Below are 21706 nucleotides of genomic sequence, written 5' to 3'. Positions count from 1 at the left end.
AAGAGGGAATAGGCTTAGGAGTAACCCGAGGAAGTAGTATTTCACAGAAAGGGTGGTGGAGGCGTGGAATGGCCTCTCTGTGGAGGTGGTGGAGTCGAGGACTGTTCCAGAATTTTAAAAGGCATGGGAGATAAGCATGTGGGATCGCTTAGGAACAGGAAGTATTAGGGGTTACAGAGGATGGGCGGACTGGATGGGTCATATGGGCTTTATCTGCCGTCATGTTTCTATGTTTACCCCGTTAAACTTTGAGTCCAAATCGAGGTTGCCGCGCCGGTTTCGGGTGTTACAGACTTCCTTTGTCCCTCCATAGATTGCATATTGCTAGCCTAGAATTGTATGAGTAGAGTCTACGATTTCCAGTTATTCAGGTTCACACCCATTACTTTTAATCCCTTATTTTCTCTGGGGCAAGTACTGGGAGTCTTTAGTAGGAGGGAATCACAGGTACTGTACTGCTGGGATTAAGTATTTGAAGATTCGACTTTATTACATTTTCAGTCTCTTTCTCATGTCTCTCAGCTCCCCCTCAAGACCTGTTTGCTGGTGTATTTATTGTCCACTAGGGAGAATGTACAAACGACCAACAGGGATAATTCTTTTGTGTAGGTTATGTATGAGGACTTTGGGGCACCAGGAGGTTGATTTTAGCTCTTTACAGATATTTGGGGGACCTGCAGCCTAAGAGTATGCTGCAGAGAGCCCACTGAGGAGGGGAGGAAGAGCTGATTCATGTATAATGAGAGAGAATGAGATACATTGTAATCTGAACTGGCTTGGTTTTTGAGGGCAATTAATATCTAAGAGAACAGGTAAAAGTAATGTACAGATAGTATCTCACACCTGTGTGCCTTATCCACACTTTTCCTAGTCTGTCACCATTATGTTGGAAGTGTTATGGGAAGGGAGGCACTATGGGCCATATCTGGAGGGCCATACAAAGTCACCTCCACGATAGTTGTGTTGTATGATACTGTGGAATCACGGGTTTTCTTGTTTAGTTGGCTTGTTCCTACACTTACTACATAGGTACATAAGTATTGCCATACTGGGACAGACCAAAGGTCCATCAAGCCCAGCATCCTGTTTCCAACAATGGCCAATCCAGGTCACAAGTACCTGGCAAGATCCCAAAACAGTACAATACATTTTATGCTGCTTATCCTAGAAATAAGCAGTGGATTTTTCCAGAGTCCATTTTAATAATGGCTTATGGACTTTTCATTTAGGAAGCTATCCAAACCTTTTTTAAACCCCCCAAAGCTAACTACTTTTACTACATTCTCTGGCAATGAATTCCAGAGTTTAATTACATGGTGAGTGAAGAAATATTTTCTCCGATTAGTTTTAAGTAGCTTCATTGCGTACCCTCTAGTTCTAGTATTTTTGGAAAGAGTAAACAATCGATTCACGTCTACCTGTTCCATTCCACTCATTATTTTATAGACCTCTATCATATCTCCCGTCTCTTCTCCAAGAGCCCTAGCCGCTTTAGCCTTTCCTCATAGGGAAGTCGTCCCATCCCCTTTAACATTTTCGTCACCCTTCTCTGTACCTTCTCTAATTCCACTATATCTTTTTTGAGATTTGGTGACCAGAACTGCACACAGTATTAGAGGTGCGGTCGCACCATGGAGCGATACAAAGGCATTATAACGTCCTCATTTTTATTTTCCATTCCTTTCTTAATAATACCTAACATTCTATTTGCTTTCTTAGCCACCGCCGCACACTGTGCAGAGGGTTTCATTGTATCTTCAACGATGACACTAGATCCCTTTCCTGGTTGGTGACTCCTAATGTGGAACCTTGCATTACGTATCTGTAGTTCAGGTTCCTGTTTCCCACATGCATCACTGTGCAGTTGCTCACATTAAACGTCATCTGCCTTTTGGATGCCCAGTGTCCCAGTCTCGTAAGATCCTCTTGTAATTTTTCACAATCCTCTTGCTATTTAAAAACTTTAAATAACTTTGTGTCATTGTCAGATTTAATTACCTCACTAGTTACTCCAATCTCTAGATCATTTATAAATATGTTAAAAAGCAGTGGTCCCAACACAGACCCCTGGGGAACCCACTATCTACCCTTCTCCATTGAGAATACTGACCATTTAACCCTACTCTCTGTTTTCTATCTTTTAACCTGTTTTTAATTCACAGTAGTACACTACCTCCTATCCCATGACTCTCCAATTTCCTTACACTTAACACAGGCACAGAGTGCTCTAGTACAACACACTCTCAGTGCCTGCCGCTTAGGATTGGCGAGCTGTGGGAATGAGGGATGTCTATCTGTTAATAAATGGTTGACATTTTTACACTATACTTGTATGGTGGAAAGGTCGGCTGCCCAACACAATATGAGTTTGGTTAAATGAGAGAAGATTTGGAGTCCCATTCTTGATTCAGAGTCGTTAAAGGTTGGTCCAAGTTTGACAGTGAAGAAGGTGATCATCGGTTTCTGGGCTGGTGGGGCTCAAACGTTTAGGCCTAAGGTTGTTTTATTTGTACTCAACTGGTGGTTCAGTGCTTGTTTGTTTGTTCTACTTTGGGGGTGTTCCTCTTTTGCGAGTGGTATGGTGAAGGAGGCTATTCACTGTTTGGTAGTAAAATAAAATAAAATAGGTGCACTATGATCTAACATGGGCCAAAGCCAATAAGGATAAAGCTGAACTGTTTAACAATTATTTCTGCTCTGTGTTCACAGATGAAAGGCTGGGGGTAGGACCACAGAAAACAAATGCCAATGGGGATGGATGTATTCTCAGAAGACTGTGTTCGTGAGGAGCTAGCTAAACTAAAAGTAGACAATGCGATGGGGCCTGATGGGATATATACAAGGGTACACAAGGAACTTGGAGCAGTTCTGGTGTCTCCGCTTTCTGACCTCTTCAGTGCTTCCTTAGAGTCTGGAGTGGTACCGGAGGACTGGAGAAGGGCAGATATGGTCCCTCTGCACAAGAGCGGAAGTAAGGAGGAATTTAGGAATTACAGACCTGTCAGTGGTGAATAAACTAATGGAAACACTTCTAAAGAGGAGGATTGTAAGATTTCTCAAATCGAATGAAATGCAGGACCCGAGGCAGCATGGCTTCACTAGAGGCAGGTTGTGTCAGACAAACCTGATTGATTTCTTTGACTAGGTGACCAACAGTTAGACGAGGGAGGGGCACTAGATGTTATGTACTTGGATTTTAGCAAAGCCTTTGACATGGTTCCGCACAGGTGACTGATAAATAAACTGAGTACCCTTGGTATGGGACCTAATGTGACTGGATTAAAAACTGGTTAAGTGAAAGGAGACTGAGGGTAGTGGTAAATAGAACTTGCTCTGAGGAAAGGGATGTTATCAGTGTTGTACCATGTGGATCGGTCTTCAGGCCGGCTTTTTTTAACATGTTTGTGAGTGATATTGCGGAAGGACTGTCTGGTAAGGTTTATCACTTAGCAGATGATACAAAAACTCTGTAATAGGATAGACACCCCAAAGGGCATAGATGGCATGAGAAAGGATCCTAACGAAGCTTGAAGAATAGTCCAATAATTGGCAACTAAGATTTAATGCTAAGAAATGCAGGGTCATGCACTTAGGTTACAAGAATCCAAGGGAACGGTACAGTATAGGGGGGTGAAATGTTTCTGTGTACAAAAGAAGAGCGAACCTTGGGAGTAATTGTGTCTGATAACCTTAAGGTGGCCAAACAGGTAGAAAAGGCGACGGTGAAAGCCAGAAGGATGCTTGGGTGAATAAGGGGAGGAATGACTAGCAGGAAAAAAGAGGTGATAGTGCCCTTGTATAAGTCTCTGGTGAGGCCTTATTTAGAGTACTGTGTTCAGTTCTGGAGACTGCACCTACAGAAAGCTATAAACAGGATGGAGTCGGTCCAGAGAGCAGCTACAAAATTGGTGAGTGGTCTCCGTCATAAAACATATAGAGACAGGCTTATGAACCTCAACATGTATACACTGGAAAACAGGTGGGAGAGAGGGGATATGATAAACATTTATGTATAAACGGTTTTTATTGATGGACATACTTCAATTCAAACATAATAAATGCTTACAATTTACTTCCGGTGGGGGAATGGAGTAGAGAGGCGGAAGGTGAAGCTACTCCGGGACACGAAGTGAGCCGCACTCGTAATCAGCGTCCGAAACGAAAATAAAGCGTTAATCTGGAAGCGGGAAGGCGTCCTGCACAGGCGAGAGTCAAAAAGTCGAGAATCGGGAGCCATGGCGGCGAAATTAGGGCGGAAAGAACCTAAAGACCGAACGCGCCCCGGAGAAAACAAAATGGCGGACAAAGGAGCGCCAGATTCGCCCTCGCCTAGCTCACTTTGGGCCGCGGAGATCACTGAAGAAGTAAAGGCGGCAGTGGAGCAGACGATCGATCATAAAATGCAGTTGATCATAGATAAGCTGGATGGCATGGACGAGAGGCAAACCACGCTGATGACTGAGCTGCACGAGGTACAGCAGCGAGTGGGGCAGGCAGAGGAGGAGATCCGGAAAGTAGCAGAGGAGCACCCGAAAATGACCCGTAGATTGGGAGAGCTAGAGTCGAGGTTGGAGGATCTTGAGAACCGCTCAAGGAGGAACAACTTGAGACTGGTGGGACTCCCAGAGAGTGTTGGTGAAAAAAATCTGGGTGCTTTTCTTGAAAAATGGCTGCCAGGAGCATTGGAACAGCCAGGTCTTGAAGGAAAGCTGAGAATTGAACGGGCACACCGGCTGGGACCCCGACGTGACAACACGGAGAGACCACGGGTGACCATATTAAAGATCCTGAACTATGCTCACAAGATGGAGATTCTGCAGAGCCTGAGAGCAGGAAAGAAGCTGGATTACCAGGGAAAGAAAATTTTATGTTTCCAAGACTACTCACAGAAGGTATCTGCAGCCAGAAGGGACTTTGCCCCCATCTGCACAGCTTTATTTGAACTTAAATATAAGTTTAGCCTCCTGTACCCAGCAAGACTGAAGGTGATAAATAATGGTCAAGCAGTCTTCTTTGACACAGTGAGGGAGGCTAAAGAATTCGTGGGTAAACTGAAAGGAGAAGACGGCGGAGCACCTGGAGAGAATAATGGGTGAAGTGCACACTGAATTGCAGATCAAGACGAAAGGACGACAGAGCGGTGGGGGTTAAAGCTTGCAGAAATATGGAGGAGACTTTGAGTTGAATGACACACATGTTGATGTTGGCTCGTCGTTGCGAGCCAAAAGAATTTCTGGTTGCGGATGAGCGCAGACTTTTCACTGGACAAGGACATCAGAGGGTCATAGCCCTCAGAACAATAAGAAAGTGTCCTAATCCTGGGGACACGGAAGCTCACTTGCCTTCGGGCATGTTGGGGGTAAAGTATTTGGGGGGGGGAGTGGGAGGGGAAGGGACTAAGGGGAAGAGGGGAGGGAGGACTAGGGTTCGAGGGGCAGGCCATAGAAGGGGTAACAAAGAGGGGCGAATGTGGATGCATGAGATGTATGAAAGAGAGATGTGGATGTCTGACAATAGTGGTGGGCGACATGCGGACAAAGAACTGTACCCGGGAGGTGGAGGCTGGGACATCTCCGGGGTGTATATAAAGTGGAAGGCAGGAATGGAGTCACACATCAGTAAGCAGGGATGACAAACTTAAAGATAGTGACCTGGAATGTGGGGGGCATTCACTCTCCAATAAAAAGGCAAAAAATCTTGAAGGTCCTTAATGACCAGAAAACGACAATAGCTCTCCTGCAAGAAACGCATCTGACACACATAGAGCATGAGAAGCTAAAGAGATGGTGGGTGGGTGAGATCATAGATTCCCCGGCAGTAGGAGGGAAGGGAGGAGTGATAATACTGATTCGTAAGGGGCTGCATGTGAAAATACGGAAAATTGTAAAGGATACTAGAGGGCGGTATGTCCTGGTGGCCCTTGAGATAGAGAGACAATCAATGCTGTTATGTAATATATATGCACCCAATACTTATGAGAAGGTGTTTTATAAGACGCTTTTGCGCAGAGTGCAAGACATGGGGGAAAATCTTGTGGTGATGGGTGGCGATTTTAATGAGGTCAGAGACCCGCAACTAGACAGGTCTAGGCCGACGGAGAGGGAGCTGTCCAGGGGCCAGAGGGGGTTGGGGTTGCTAGAGGAGGCGTTGGATGTGATAGATGTCTGGAGAACCTTGCACCCGTTGGAAAAAGACTACACGCACCTGTCCAGAGCTCACTCCACACTGTCCCGTATTGATTATCTATGGATTGCAAGGGAATTGTTAACACAAGTACAAGGGGCGGCGATTGGACCAATAGTTGTCTCTGATCATGCCTGGGTATCGATGGAGATGAGACTGGATAATAATGTGCAGAGAACCTTTTCTTGGCGTTTCCCGACATACCTCTATCGAGATAGGCAATTTCAGTTACAATTAAAGGCTAGATGGGAACAGTATCAAAGGGAAAATGAGGCCCACAGGAGTGATCCGGTGCTCTTTTGGGAAGCCGCGAAAGCGGTTCTCCGAGGTGAGACAATAGCATATAATAGTTTCCAAAGGAAGGTGCGGAAGAGAGAAATACTGAGATGGGAGAAGAGGGTAACAACCTTAAGGAGAGAATATGGCCATACACACACACCAGAAGCGCGAGCCCGGTTATTAGAGGCGCAGCAAACCTTAAATGAACTGCTACAACAGACAGCGCAAAAATCCGCAATGTATTACAAATATCAATTGTATAAATTTGCTAATAAAGGAGGGAAATTTCTGGCTAGACTATTGAAAAGGCAGGTGGGGTCCAGAAAAGTGCTTTCACTAGCTAATAGCCAAAAAGAGCTGAAACACACGGATAGGGCGATAGCTGAGATCTTTAGACAATTTTATGAACAACTGTATAAACTGCAATCAGAGGTGGTAACTCCGAGCGCAGCATATCTTGGTAGTGTGGATCTACCACAGTTGGAAACTGCAGAATTAAAGATCTTAAATGCAGGAATAACAGAGGATGAAGTAGATTGGGTAGTACAGCAGAGCTCCCTGGGGAAGGCACCTGGGCCGGATGGCCTCAGTAACGAATTTTATAAATTACTTAGGCCTGGAATTGGACGACAACTAGCGGAGGTATTCAATGAGGTGGTCAGGAGGGGGCAGATGCCTGAACATATGAATAAGGCTAATATTACGGTAATACTGAAGCCACATAAGCAGGCACACTTACCGGAATCTTACAGACCTATATCTTTGCTGAATTCGGAGACGAAGTTTTTAGCTAAGATTCTGGCGAATAGACTGGCCCGGTTTTTGCCGACATTGCTGGAAGAATCACAGGTGGGTTTCGTGCAAGGTCGTAAAGTGGTTAGGAATCTGAGACGAATACTTGGGGCACTGGAACGAGTGAGGGATGAAGGTTTGCAAGCCATGTTAATAAGCTTTGACGCCGAAAAGGCCTTTGACAGAGTGGACTGGGGCTTTATGTTTGAGACCTTAAAGGCCTATGGCATAAAAGGTTTTTTTGGAAAAGCTGTAAAGACGTTATATACAAATCCTAAGGCACGAATTAGTGTCAATGGGTTATTCTCCGACTGGTTTGATATAGGAAGGGGAACCCGGCAGGGATGCCCGCTCTCGCCGCTACTATTTGTATTGACACTGGATCCGCTATTGCGGGAAATTAACAACAACGTAGAAATTAAAGGCGTTCGGATCCTGGATCAGGAATTTAAAACTGCAGCATTTGCAGATGATTTACTGGCACTAATAACGGATCCGCAGAAATCGTTGACTCGGTTGTTGGAAAGTATGAGGGAATACGGGGACTTTGCGGGCTTCAAATTGAATCTAGAGAAATCAGAAGCCCTAGTCAGTGCCGGGGTAGACCCAGGGATATGGAGTCGGTCACAGATCCGCCAAGCACACACGGAATTTAAGTATTTGGGAGTGCAACTGTCAATGGACCCAGCACAACTATATAGAATTAATGTCCCTCATTTAATTGGGGAAACTAAAATACAACTGACAGCTTGGTTTCTCTGCCGCTGTCTTTTCTAGGTAGAATCCATCTATATCGCATGGTCATATTCCCGAAATGGCTGTACATGTTGCAGATCTTGCCTATCAGGCTGTTGGTCAGAGATTTGAAAACTCTGCAGAGGCACATAGCATGGTTCTGCTGGGCGGGGAAAAAATCGAAAATGAAGTGGAAATATGTGTTTGGGACTCAGCGTGAGGGTGGGTTGGGCATGCCTGATTTAAAAGAATATAACTGGGCTTGCATGGCCAGACACTTGCGAGATTGGGTCTTGCAGTTGACAACCTACACTGATATAGGATGGGAACAAGCTTTGTTTCGACCATGGTCTTTAAATTGCTTATTACACACTAGGAAAGTGAAGATACCAACTCCTTTCCAAGATAGTGTACTATTACAACCTCTACGTTACGCCTGGAGGTTGTTGTTGGGCATCTGGGGGCAGGACCCGGAGGCCAGTGTGCTGCTAACGCTAGTGGGGAATGTAGATTTCCAGGCGGGTAGGGAGAACCGAATTTTTAAAGACATGGAGCGACAGGGAGTGATACTACTGGAGAGTTTTCTTCAGGTGGATGGGTCGCTGCTGCCCTATGGGGAATTTGAAAGGAGGTGTGCGGGAGGTCCACTGGCGAGATTGGCCTATTTACAACTGGAACACTATTTCAGAAGCTTACCCAGGTCTGCACTCACACTGGAGTTTGGGAAGAAGGTTCGGGAGTTCCTGAAAGGGGATGAAGTAGAACAGACATCAATCTCCTGGTTTCACAAGGCGCTGAGGGATTTAAAACCCCCCAAAGATGTCAAAGAGGTAGTGGGGAGATGGGAGCAAGAGATGGGAAGTTCTTTTGCTATAGAGAAGGTGATGACAGCACTAAAAGGGATGACAGGAGTAGTGCATAGTGCAGAACTACAAGAATGTCACTTTAGAACAATACATAGAGCATACTTCTCGGGCAAGCAGGCATGGCATGCAGGGATAGTAGAAGCTGATAGATGCCGGAAGTGTGGAGTGGGCATGCCTTCTTTGGCACATGGATTATGGCAGTGTCAGCGAATCCGGGGCTTCTGGACAGCTCTCGCCCGGTTTGTGTCAAGGATCTTGGGGTGTAGAATACAGCTCACTTTCGAGCGAGTCATGTTTAGCTCGCCAAAAGTGTGGACACGGGGAACAAAAGAAGAGAAGCTATTCCTGAGTAAGTCTTGCATTCTAGGGAAGAAATGCATATTGAATCATTGGTTAATGGACATACCGCCCTCCTACTGGTATTGGAGGAACAAATTGCATGCGCTTATGCTGTGGGAGGCCAGAGGTGCTCGTTCCACCCCCAAAAGGAGGACACATTTCATAAAAATTTGGACAGCATATTTGAATGTAGTAGCGCCCAGAGTTAGAAGTCAGGTGTTGAATGAGTTGGAGTGAATGGGGATGACTGTGGAGATAGAGCGAATGGTGAGGAAGGGAGAAGTGCTGGGGGGGGGGGGGGGGAAGGGTGGAGAGGGAGGGAAGAGGATGGGGGATATTTCTGAGACAAATACCACCGACAACTGACTATAGGGAAATGTGTTAGTTTTATGGGTGCTGATGTTGGAAATAAAGCTGTATGGTTCATGTAAGAGACGGAGAAGTAAGATGAAGGGTTATAAGAAACAAGGCCCGGTGCGGCAGATCTTGCCTTTAAACTACTGTCTCATAATGAAGAGTATTCCTATGATCAATACCCTGAACAGTATATCCTATGGGTGGTAGCATTGTATGAAGTTGGGGGTGTGCACAACTTGAGGGGGGAGGGGGGTGGGGAGAGGGGGTGGGAAGGGGGATAAAGCTAAAACCTTAACAAATTGACTTGAGTTATCACGTTGATATTTGGATTTACCTACTTTCAGTGTAAAATGTACAAGTTTCGTTGTTATCAATAAAAAAGATTTAAACATAAATGCTTACAATTTATATCCTTACCGATATTTCTATAACAGCAACATATCTTACAGCGTGTCTATCCCATCACTTTTTTAACATTTTCCCCCTCCCCCCTCCCCCCCCCCCCCCCCCCCCCCCCCCCCCCCCCAGGAAAATGAAAAAACAACAACCTCTGGATTTGAGCTTCATACTTCCTATTGACACTCTCGTCAAACCTTATCCAGTTCTTAGTCACTTACACGAGGGGCTTATAACTTCTTTATATCAGTCCTAGCCTGTTAAGTATAGCACTTCTGGCTTTGAGATATATTTTGCAAATAATGAGTCCAAACATTAAGAAATTTCTTTCTTCTCCTCAAGTTATCATAGGCTTCCCTTGCCTCCCACAACATTAGCTCATGTAGCTTATTCCTCCATAGCCAAACAGAGGGTGGCTCTACCTGCATCCAATGTCTCAATATGCATTTTTTGCCCACTGCAAATGCCTTACATAAAAATACCTCCAGGTTTTTATCCGATATCCCATATGCATTGTTTTTGTTCAAGAGTACTCCTCTCCAAGAGGGGTGCACCTTTTGCCCCAATACTTGTTCTAAGTACCCCTGTATCGCTCTCCAAAATGTTTTTATTTTATCACACCTCCAAATGCATGCAAAAATGTGTTCCTCTCTCTATGGCATTTAAGGCATTGGGGATCAGAGCTCCATCCCGCCCTTACAGCTTGGGATTGTGTTATATAGCCTCGATGAATAACCCTGAATTGACTCTCTTGCAACTCTGCCCCCCCCCCCCCCACCCCCACCTGCCCAGGTATGCTTTTGATTAGTTTCGCAAAATTTATTCCTTTCAGCTCATATCCCAAGTCTTTGCTCCATGTGTCTTTAAGCTTCTCATATGTTCTGGGGGGTCCGAGTGGGACTAGAGCTTTATGTAGGCTCGATATTGATACCTGACCATGTGCGTCCCCTTCCAGGAATTCACGTATCTTCTGACCCAATTTTGTGCCCAGGGCTGCCTGATCTAAACTATGCCAGTAATGATGCAGTTGTCTGTATGTATAATAATCCTTCTGGGCCAATACCTGTCTCTGCTGCAGATCCTGAAAGCTATGCAGGTTTCCCTCTTCATTCATTAAGTGTTCATATGATAAACATTTAAATACCTCAGTGGCATTAAGGGGTTGAGCCTTTTTCAAATGAAGGAAAACTGTGGAATGAGAGGGCATAGGATGAAGTTAAGAGGAAATAGGCTTAGGAGGAATCCAACAAAATACTCTTTCACGGAAAAGTGGTGGATGCATGGAATGGCCTCCTGGTGGAGGTCGTGGAGACGAGGACTGTGTCAGAATTTAAGAAAGCGTGGAACAGGCATGTGGGATCCCTTAGGAAAAGGAGGAGTTAGTGGTTACTGAGGAAGGGCAGACTGGATGGCCCATTTGACCCTTATCTGCTGTTATTCTTCTATGTATCCTGTTGTTCTTTTAATGTGTTTCTAAAATGTGTTGGTTTCCTGCACTGTTTTGTAACTTTTGAGTCTGCTAATAAAAAAACCTCTTAAAAAAACAGAAACGCCAGCAGCTGAATATTGACTGGATAAATTACACATTCATAGCAGGGTCACGCAAATAAGCAGGTAAAAGTGAAATGTTTAATTTGGATGTTCTAACTTATACCTATACAGTGGGGGAAATAAGTATTTGATCCCTTGCTGATTTTGTAAGTTTGCCCACTGACAAAGACCATGAGCAGCCCATAATTGAAGGGTAGGTTATTGGTAACAGTGAGAGATAGCACATCACAAATTAAATCCGGAAAATCACATTGTGGAAAGTATATGAATTTATTTGCATTCTGCAGAGGGAAATAAGTATTTGATCCCTCTGGCAAACAAGACCTAATACTTGGTGGCAAAACCCTTGTTGGCAAGCACAGCGGTCAGACGTCTTCTGTAGTTGATGATGAGGTTTGCACACATGTCAGGAGGAATTTTGGTCCACTCCTCTTTGCAGATCATCTCTAAATCATTAAGAGTTCTGGGCTGTCGCTTGGCAACTCGCAGCTTCAGCTCCCTCCATAAGTTTTCAATGGGATTAAGGTCTGGTGACTGGCTAGGCTACTCCATGACCCTAATGTGCTTCTTCCTGAGCCACTCCTTTGTTGCCTTGGCTGTATGTTTTGGGTCATTGTCGTGCTGGAAGACCCAGCCACGACCCATTTTTAAGGCCCTGGCGGAGGGAAGGAGGTTGTCACTCGGAATTGTACGGTACATGGCCCCATCCATTCTCCCATTGATGCGGTGAAGTAGTCCTGTGCCCTTAGCAGAGAAACACCACCAAAACATAACATTTCCACCTCCATGCTTGACAGTGGGGACGGTGTTCTTTGGGTCATAGGCAGCATTTCTCTTCCTCCAAACACGGCGAGTTGAGTTCATGCCAAAGAGCTCAATTTTTGTCTCATCTGACCACAGCACCTTCTCCCAATCACTCTCGGCATCATCCAGGTGTTCACTGGCAAACTTCAGATGGGCCGTCACATGTGCCTTCCGGAGCAGGGGGACCTTGCGGGCACTGCAGGATTGCAATCCGTTATGTCGTAATGTGTTACCAATGGTTTCGTGGTGACAGTGGTCCCAGCTGCCTTGAGATCATTGACAAGTTCCCCCCTTGTAGTTGTAGGCTGATTTCTAACCTTCCTCATGATCAAGGATACCCCACGAGGTGAGATTTTGCGTGGAGCCCCAGATCTTTGTCGATTGACAGTCATTTTGTACTTCTTCCATTTTCTTACTATGGCACCAACAGTTGTCTCCTTCTCGCCCAGCGTCTTACTGATGGTTTTGTAGCCCATTCCAGCCTTGTGCAGGTGTATGATCTTGTCCCTGACATCCTTAGACAGCTCCTTGCTCTTGGCCATTTTGTAGAGGTTAGAGTCTGACTGATTCACTGAGTCTGTGGACAGGTGTCTTTCATACAGGTGACCATTGCCGACAGCTGTCTGTCATGCAGGTAACGAGTTGATTTGGAGCATCTACCTGGTCTGTAGGGGCCAGATCTCTTACTGGTTGGTGGGGGATCAAATACTTATTTCCCTCTGCAGAATGCAAATAAATTCATATACTTTCCACAATGTGATTTTCCGGATTTAATTTGTGATGTGCTATCTCTCACTGTTACCAATAACCTACCCTTCAATTATGGGCTGCTCATGTCTTTGTCAGTGGGCAAACTTACAAAATCAGCAAGGGATCAAATACTTATTTCCCCCACTGTATGTTTAGTGGTACTGTCTAAATGGATAATGCTGCTGAATATATGTATAACTTGAAACCACCTAAATTATATGTTTCAAATTATATGCTGCCTGTCCTGCTGAATAATTGTCCTTTATATCTCTTTATGGTCAACGTCATTGATCATAATAGTGTCATGGTACATATCCTGTGATATGAGAAACACCACTTGACTCTAATTATAGACCTCAGAAAGCCATTCTAATTTTTCTCATTTTTTTTTCTTTTTAGCTTGTGTAGGAAAAATATCTTCAATTATCTGAATAACTTTCATATACATTGAAAAGTAAAATAAATTCCTTATCTCTGTAGTTTCAGTGCCTCAGGATAGGACAGTTGTAATTTCCAAGTGCAACAGATCACCACTTGCAAAGCGTTGACCAGCTGAATGATTCATCAAAAGCTACAGCAGTGATCCCCTAAACTGCACAAGTTTTGCCTCATTATTTTGACCATTTAAAACTCTGTGATATTTTTCAAAACTTTGACAAAAGCCTCCTCTCACCCTTGCTTCCATAATGCACACTGTCAGGCTTATTTTCGAAAGAGAAGGGTGCCCATCTTTCGACACAAATCAGAAGATGAGCGTCCTTCTCACAGGGTCGCCCAAATCGGCATAATCGAAAGCCGATTTTGGGCGTCCTCAACTGCTTTCCGTCGCAGGGACGACCAAAGTTCCCGGGGGGGTGTCAGAAGCATAGTGAAGGCGGGACTGGGGCTTGCCTAACACATGGGCGTCCTCGACCGATAATGGAAAAAGAAGGGCATCCCTGACGAGCACTTGGGTGACTTTACTTGGTTCGTTTTTTCTTACGACCAAGCCTCAAAAAGGTGCCCGAACTGACCAGATGACCTCCCCTTACTTCCCCAGTGGTCACTAACCTCCTGTCACCCTAAAAAAAAAACTTTAAAAATATATTTCCAGCCTCTATGCCAGCCTCAAGTATCATACCCAGCTCCATCACAGCAGTATGCAGGTCCCTGGAACAGTTTTAGTGGGTACTGCAGTGCACTTCAGGCAGGCGGACCCCGGCCCATCCCTCCTACCTGTTACACTTGTGGTGGTAAATGTGAGCCCTCCAAAACCCACCACAAACCCACTGTACCCACATGTAGGTGCCCTCTTCATCCCTAAGGGCTATGGTAGTGGTGTACAGTTGTGGGAGGGGGTTGGGGGGCTCAGCACACAAGGTAAGGGAGCTATGCACCTGGGAGCTTTTTCTGAAGTCCACTGCAGTGCCCCCTAGGGTGCCCGGTTGATGTCCTAGCATGTCAGGGGGACCAGTGCACTACGAATGCTGACTGCTCCCATGACCAAATGGCTTGGATTTGGTCGTTTCTGAGATGAGCGTCCTCGGTTTCCATTATCGACAAAAATTGGGGACGACCATCTCTAAGGACGACCATCTCTAAGGTCGACCTAAATGTTGAGATTTGGGCGTCCCCAACCGTATTATCGAAACGAAAGATGGCCGTCCATCTTGTTTCGATAATGTGGGTTTCCCCACCCCTTCGCGTGGACGTCCTGCAAGGCCGTCCTCAGGAAAACTTGGGCGCCGTTCGATTATGCCCCTCCACGTATTCTAAACACGTATTGAATATTTATGTAATTGATGGCTTTGTTGTTGTTGTTGTTTTTCCTTTAAAATTGTAGAGTATGTTGTGTAGATCAGTGGAACATACCCCTACTTCAATGCATTTTGTATTGTTTTTTAAACAGCAGAATGTAATAAAAAAATACAAGGGTGGGAAGAATTTTGCAGGGTGCTGTCCACTATTCCAGGCTTTTTGGATGTGCTTGTAGCAATGTTTCTGTGCATGGGTTTTTTTCTGTTTAGACTGTATCTGTTTTCATGGAACACAGGCTCTGCTGTACAGTCTATCATCCAGTTCTGAAATGCACTTATAAGCTTCACATAAATTATGGGAGATGCATTTTAAAATGTGATTAGACCTTGATGCTGATGACATTATGGTGTTCTTTGTGGATAATAGGTTGTAACTTATATATGATAAATATTGTATAGCTAATGAGTTTAGGGAAAGGCCATAGCTCAGAAGTATTATAGAAGAAAACAACCTGCTTATTGAATTCCTTCTCATATGAGAACAAACCTTATGTTTAGCATTAACTTTGTATTATGTGAGGACTCCATTTGGAAAAATATTTGTATCTCTGTGGATGATGTTATATTTCAGAATACTTAGGTAACACTTGCTCTGTTGCAGTAGTTTTATGATGTCATCAACTGTGCTAAAAGTTGCTTTCCTTCCCCATGGGTTTTGTGACATCAGTTGCAGCTGATTGGCTGTATAGTCTGTTTCAGTACTTTATTCCATATTAGAATAATGTTTAGCAACTCTAAAGTAAAGTTTACCTTTTAGCGTCTCTTGATACTGTTTTTTGAATCTATGTATATGAAATAAATGTGTTTTTGTACTTTTTGCACACAGTAGAAATCAGTCTAGCAAAAGCTGCACCCATCAACATCATCACAGGTCAAACAGCAAGGATACCCAGTCATTGGGGGTTGGATTACAAAGAGGAGGAGATGATGTGCTCCCTGCCAATGAAACACTCATAAATGGGAATCATCCTGCAGCCACCCACAGTCCAATGGCACACAAAAAGAATTATCAGCAGAGTAGCCAAAATGCAGCTGTCAACAAGGACTTGACCAGTAATAACTTGCCACATCTTCTCAGCCCTAAAGAATCGAAGACAAAAGCAGAGTTTGATTTTAATACAGAGCAAAAGACTTCAGAGGGTCCAGGCTCAAAATACCTAAAATCAAACTCACGCTCTCAACAGAACCGGCACTCTTTCATGGAAACATCACAGAGCAAAACAGGAAGTCTGCAGCCAGGCGAAAAGCACAGTCGCCACAGCTACATTGATACAATACCCCAGTCCTCCAAGAAGAATGCATCCTATATATCAATGTCAAAGAGTCACGCAGGGTTGACAGACTCAAAATCTGTGGGTAATCTTAGCGAAGTCAGAAGTCAGATTTTGGAACCCAGTAGCAGGTATTTCCCCTCCAGCTGCTTGGACTTGAACTCTCCTACCAGTCCAACACCACCTAGGCATAATGACAATAGAACTTTGCTTAGTCCCTCAGGGAGGAATAACCGAGCTGAAAACAGCCTGGATTCCCGCAGGCCACAGACAAGGCATTCAAGGACCATGGATGAATTAAAACCGCCTGATCAAATGGACTCAAGCCATTCCCATTCCAGCTCTGGCCCACATGAATCCTTTTCCTATGGCCTGGGATACACTAGTCCCTTTTCTTCACAGCAGCGTCCTCACAGGCATTCTATGTATGTGTCCCGGGACAGAGTGAAGGTAAAGAACACTGACGGTGGACTGGCTGTAGGGCAAGGTATGGCTTCACGTGCAAACAGTCTGCAGTTGCTGTCTCCTCAGGTGCAACACCGGTCTCTTACCAGGTCTGTTGGGTCTTCACGGGAGGACTGCACAGAGGATCTTAACAGGGTCAGTGCGAAACTTTGCTTGGCTCACTAAGTAAAAATGAGAAATGATCAGGTTCATTCCAAATTCAGCATCTGTCTGAAATGCATAGATCTTCTCAAAAAGCTTCTGTTATTTGAACTCTTCTTCAATTGGGCTTTGCATTGAGTCAGAGAAGCAGCATGATACAGGAGTACTGAAAATGGCAGTGATTTACAGTGATTTTCTGGCAGGGCTGTACCAGGTCACTGAAAAGACAAATTGAGTCAAGTGCAACTGGCAAAACCAAGGAGTGCACACTCACAAAACAAAGCCAAAAACAACAGAATAAAAACTTTATTAAAATATATTATGTATAAATACTAAATAAAATACTAAATCATGTAATCACATAAAAACCTGGCCATGCCCATTTTTCAACATACACCTGCATCAGTGGTTAACATTAAATAAGCAATTTCTTAAAAACGTTCTTCATGTAGCACCATATGCCTACATCATTAGATCTCTAATATAAGGAAATCTAGATTGAATATGGTCTAAAGTAGGGGTGCTCAATATTGGTCCTCGGGATCCACAACCCAGTCGAGTTTTCAGCATTTCCCCAATGAAAATGCATGAGATTTATTTTCATACAATGGAGGTAGTGCATGTAAAAAGATCTCGTACATGTGTTTTGGAAATCCTGAAAACGGATCCCGAGGACCAACATTGAGCACCCTGCTTTATGTTTAATCCCTGATGCAGGTGAATTCCGAAACATTGGATTTTGTGTGATCGTATGATTTTTATTATTTATATATAATATATTTGTAAGGAAGTTTTTATTCCAATGTTACTGTTTTTCTTTTTTGGCTGTTTTTATGAGTGTGCACTCCTGTGGTGTAGTCACGGGGGATCCCCAAGTCCCACCAGCAGAAAACCTTCTTGAACGTAGCCAGGACTCTCTCAAACACAGTTCTATAATTGCCTGCAGCTTACCTGAGCTGCCTGTTGCCAGCATTCAGCACATGCTCAGTTTTTGCACATGCACGAAAGCATTCGCTGGGTGCCGGCATCAGGCGGCTCAGGAAATCTGCTGCCAGCTGCTGCGTTGTATTGGGGAGAGTTTCTATCCACATTGAAGGATGTTTTCAGCTGGCAAGGCTTGGGGATTCCTGCCAATTCAGGTATTGAATGTTAGCGAGGCATGGGCTGCAGAGAAGACGTGCCCACCCAGTTTGACCATTGGCCACCCAAAATTTATTTTTTTTTATTAAAGTTTCACAGATACATCTGAACAGATATTCAACTACACATTGACATCTTGCTTCTTACATCAATCTATGCCTATCCCCGACTGTAGTTTCCCTCCCTTCCCTCCCTATCCCGGTGGTGAGTGCTGCTGTTCCTTATATTGTTCATAAAGTGTCCAAATTTTGTTAATCCACCCAAAATTTGAGGTCTGGCTGCACCTGTAACCTTTTGTTGCTGATCTGGAGCCTTTACAAACTTGCTTCCTTTTCCTCATTGTAGCTGCAGTAGAAGGTGGAAGGCACTGCTGGCCTTAAGCTGGTACCCTTTTTTCCACAAAGATTACCACTGGTTTTATGATCAGTTATAAGGGTATTGGTTTGTTCTTGACAATTCCACCTTTCTCTTCCAAGCAGATCAGATTTATCCAGTTAAGAGAAGATGGTGTTTGGGTCATTACAAATAATTTTACATAATTGGCAGCCTGACTTATCTGGCTACATTTTTCTGAATATCCAGTTAAGATTATCTGGATATACTTAAGTGAATAACTTTAACTCTGAGTACCATGCTGCCTATTTATTCCTTTATATTTTCTATTATCTTATGTCAGTTCTATCAAGTTGATAAACAAGTATGTTGAAAGAAACTTTAATACTTCTTTTAAAGATATAGTACTGTATTCTCACAGTTTGCAAAGCATAACAGTGAAAGAATTGGTCGTGCTGCAGTTAAATTTTCAAATGTGGTGTATTCTGCTTTGACATTGTTTTGGTTTCTCAGCTAACCTTCCTTGATACTCAGTGGAAACCTGCTTTTTACCTCCCTGCCATTTTTGACAAGTAGAGGGACTCAAGGCTAATTAATATTAGACATTCAGGGGCCCAGGGCAGAAACTGGGGAAGGGACCCCAGAAGGTCTAATATTAGCCTTGAGTCCATCTGCTATGACTTTTTCAACTTAAGGCAGACTTGGGGCCCCCTGTGGTATGGGGGCCTAGGGCAATTGCACCTGTTTACCATACCGGCCCTGAATGGATTCCATAGGTTCATTAATGACAATGAGAGTTTGTTCTGCCCCAGGTTTTACAGCCTGCTTTACTGACACAGGCTACTCAGTAATTACTGTGGATTCTTTTGGATTCGTATTAGGTAAATGAGACTTTTATTAGAGGTTCTAAGATCTAAGATATACACACACACAATGATTGATTAGCTATATAATTGAAAAGAAACAATACCTATAAACCAGAGAAGTGCCAAGGTGGTCTGACTAGATTTTCAGCAGCGCTATTCAGGTATGACCTAGTGAGTGGGATCTATCCAGTTAGGAGCTGCTTCTAACCAGATGAGTCCTGTTGAGTATCAGGCCCAAACTCCCTTGTGTAAAGGGGTGCCTTATGTTAGTGGGACCAGGACAAGACCGATCTGAATTTCCCAGCTTCGTAAAATCTCTTCATTTGAGAGATCATGGTGCTTATTTTCAAAGCACATAGACTTAGAAAGTTACGTGGAGGGGTATAATCGAACGGGGTGCCCAAGTTGTCATGAGGGCGTCCTCGCAGGATGGCCCCGTAAAGGGGCGGGGCAACCCATATTATCAAAACAAGATGGGCGTCAATGGTTCGTTTCAATAATACGGTTGGGAACGCCCAAATCATGAAATTTAGGTTGACCTTACAGATGGTTGTCCTTAGGTCGTTTTTGAGATGGTCGTCCCCGGTTTTCAGCGATAATGGAAACTGAGGACGCCCATCTCAAAAATGACCAAATCCAAGCTATTTGGTCATGGGAGGAGCCAGCATTCGTAGTGCACTGGTCCCCCTGACATGCCAGGACACCAACCGGGCACCCTAGGGGGCACTGCAATTGCTTCCAGGTGCATAGCTCCCTTACCTTCAGTGCTGAGCCCCCCCAAACCTCCCCCAAAACCCACTCCCCACACCTGTACACCACTACCATAGCCCTAAGGGGTGAAGGGGGCACCTACATGTGGGTACAGTGGGTTTTGGGGGGGGGTTTGGAGGGCTCAATATTTACCACCACAAGTGTAACAGGTAGGGGGGGGATGGGCCTGGGTCTGCCTGCCTGAAGTGCACTGCACCCACTAAAAACTGCTCCAGGGACCTGCATACTGCTGTGATGGAGCTAGGTATGACATTTGAGGCTGGCATAGAGGCTTGCAAAAAATGTTTTTACAATTTTTTTTTTTGGCTGGGAGGGGGTTGGTGACCACTGAGGGAGTAAGAGGAGGTCATCCCCGATTCCCTCCAGTGATCATCTGGTCAGTTCGGGCACCTTTCCGAGGCTTGGTCATGAAAAAAAATGGACCAAGTAAAGTAGGCCAAATGCTCGTCAGGGACGCCCTTCTTTTTTCCATTATTGGCCGAGGACGCCCATCTCTAAATCATGCCCCAGTCCTGCCTTCGGTACGGTGCCGACACGCCCCCGTGAATTTTGGCCGTCCCTGCGATGGAAAGCAGTTGAGGATGCCCAAAATCGGCTTTCCATTATTCCGATTTGGGTGACCCTGAGAGAAAGATGCCCATCTCCCTATTTATGTCGGAAGATGGGCATACTTCTTTTTTGAAAATTTACCTGATAGTAATCTATATAGCTTTGTAAGTCTGTGTGCTTTGAAAGTAAGCCTCCATGTATCTCTGGAAGAAATATTTTCTTTGAAATGTTTTCTGTGTTTTTAAGTTGTTCTGTATTGAGAATTAAAGGCCATATCACACCACAGCTAGTTCTTCACAAAGCTGTTCATATGTATATTTGTTTGTGTCCATATGTACTGATTAGGATTGAATATTTAAAATGTTTGTCTAACTCTGCTGGACAAATCTTCACACTTGAAATTTTCTCCTCTGTGACAACCAGATAAATTTTCTATGGGCTGTTCTAAGCATCTCTCTATATAAAAGGCAACACCAACGTTCTATGAAGCCTCCAGCCGGAAGTGTGAAGGGGGAGAGATATCCGGTTTCCCCATGAGTGTCTGCCCCGCCCTCTCTGTAACACAAACAGTCAGTGAAGGAAAACAGCAGAGCAGGAAATCAAATCGCTGGCTCTGTAACAGTGAAGGACTCAGAGGGGGGAGGGGAGAGAGGGCAGGGACACACACACTCCCACATGCACACAGAAGAAAACATTGCTAGCCCCCGTTTCATTTGCATCAGAAACGGGGCTTTTTTACTAGTGTACTATATTTACCCAAATTAAGAAATGTTCATGGGAATTGGTTTAACCTTAGCCAATCAGCTCTGACCGGCCAAAGCTCTTTGGCTGTCTCTGATCAGACAAATACTTGTCCAAGAGTTAACCCGATAGCTTTATCCAGTTACCTTTAGATCAGTGTTCCACCATGTATGAAAATGAAATACTGCTTAGTAACCAGTGATTGGTGTGATTTTTGCAGTATATCAAGTGCAAGAAATAAAATAAATAATAAAGTTGATTTTCTGAGGACAAGCAGGCCATTGTATTCTCACAGCCGGGTGATGTTATCCAACAGAGCCCTGAGCAGACTCTAACTAGTGAGAACAAGAACTTTTCTAGAAGCATCCCACCTTACATGCACTGGTGCCTTCCAACCCAATGTATGAGCACAGGTCCTTCAGTCTTTGTTTTTCCATGGAGCAAGAAAGACTTGTCATCATGTTCTCCTCACAGTACATTTTGTGCTTTCTGATATTGTGTTCCCGTGCGTTTGTTTTCCATTCAAATAATTTTTTTCTTTATTTCTCCTTTTTCTTCAGTTTCCCTTTAATTTCTTCTAG

At 44.3% G+C, this 21706-nt stretch overlaps 1 protein-coding gene across 1 annotated transcript in view; it reads left to right on the top strand.

Moving 5' to 3' along the window:
- Positions 1–21706, top strand: part of CDKL5 (cyclin dependent kinase like 5) — a 384829-nt gene that overhangs the window by 296501 nt on the left and 66622 nt on the right. The window contains exon 12 of the mRNA XM_030202287.1: positions 15675–16719. Within this exon, the coding sequence (XP_030058147.1) occupies positions 15675–16719 (1045 nt within the window). The remainder of the gene's footprint in view (positions 1–15674; positions 16720–21706) is intronic.

Source organism: Microcaecilia unicolor, chromosome 4 (assembly GCF_901765095.1).
Source record: "Microcaecilia unicolor chromosome 4, aMicUni1.1, whole genome shotgun sequence".
NCBI classification, from domain to species: Eukaryota; Metazoa; Chordata; class Amphibia; order Gymnophiona; family Siphonopidae; genus Microcaecilia; species Microcaecilia unicolor.
Note: the sequence above shows the minus strand (reverse complement) of the source record. Positions and strands in the feature narration are given on the sequence as shown.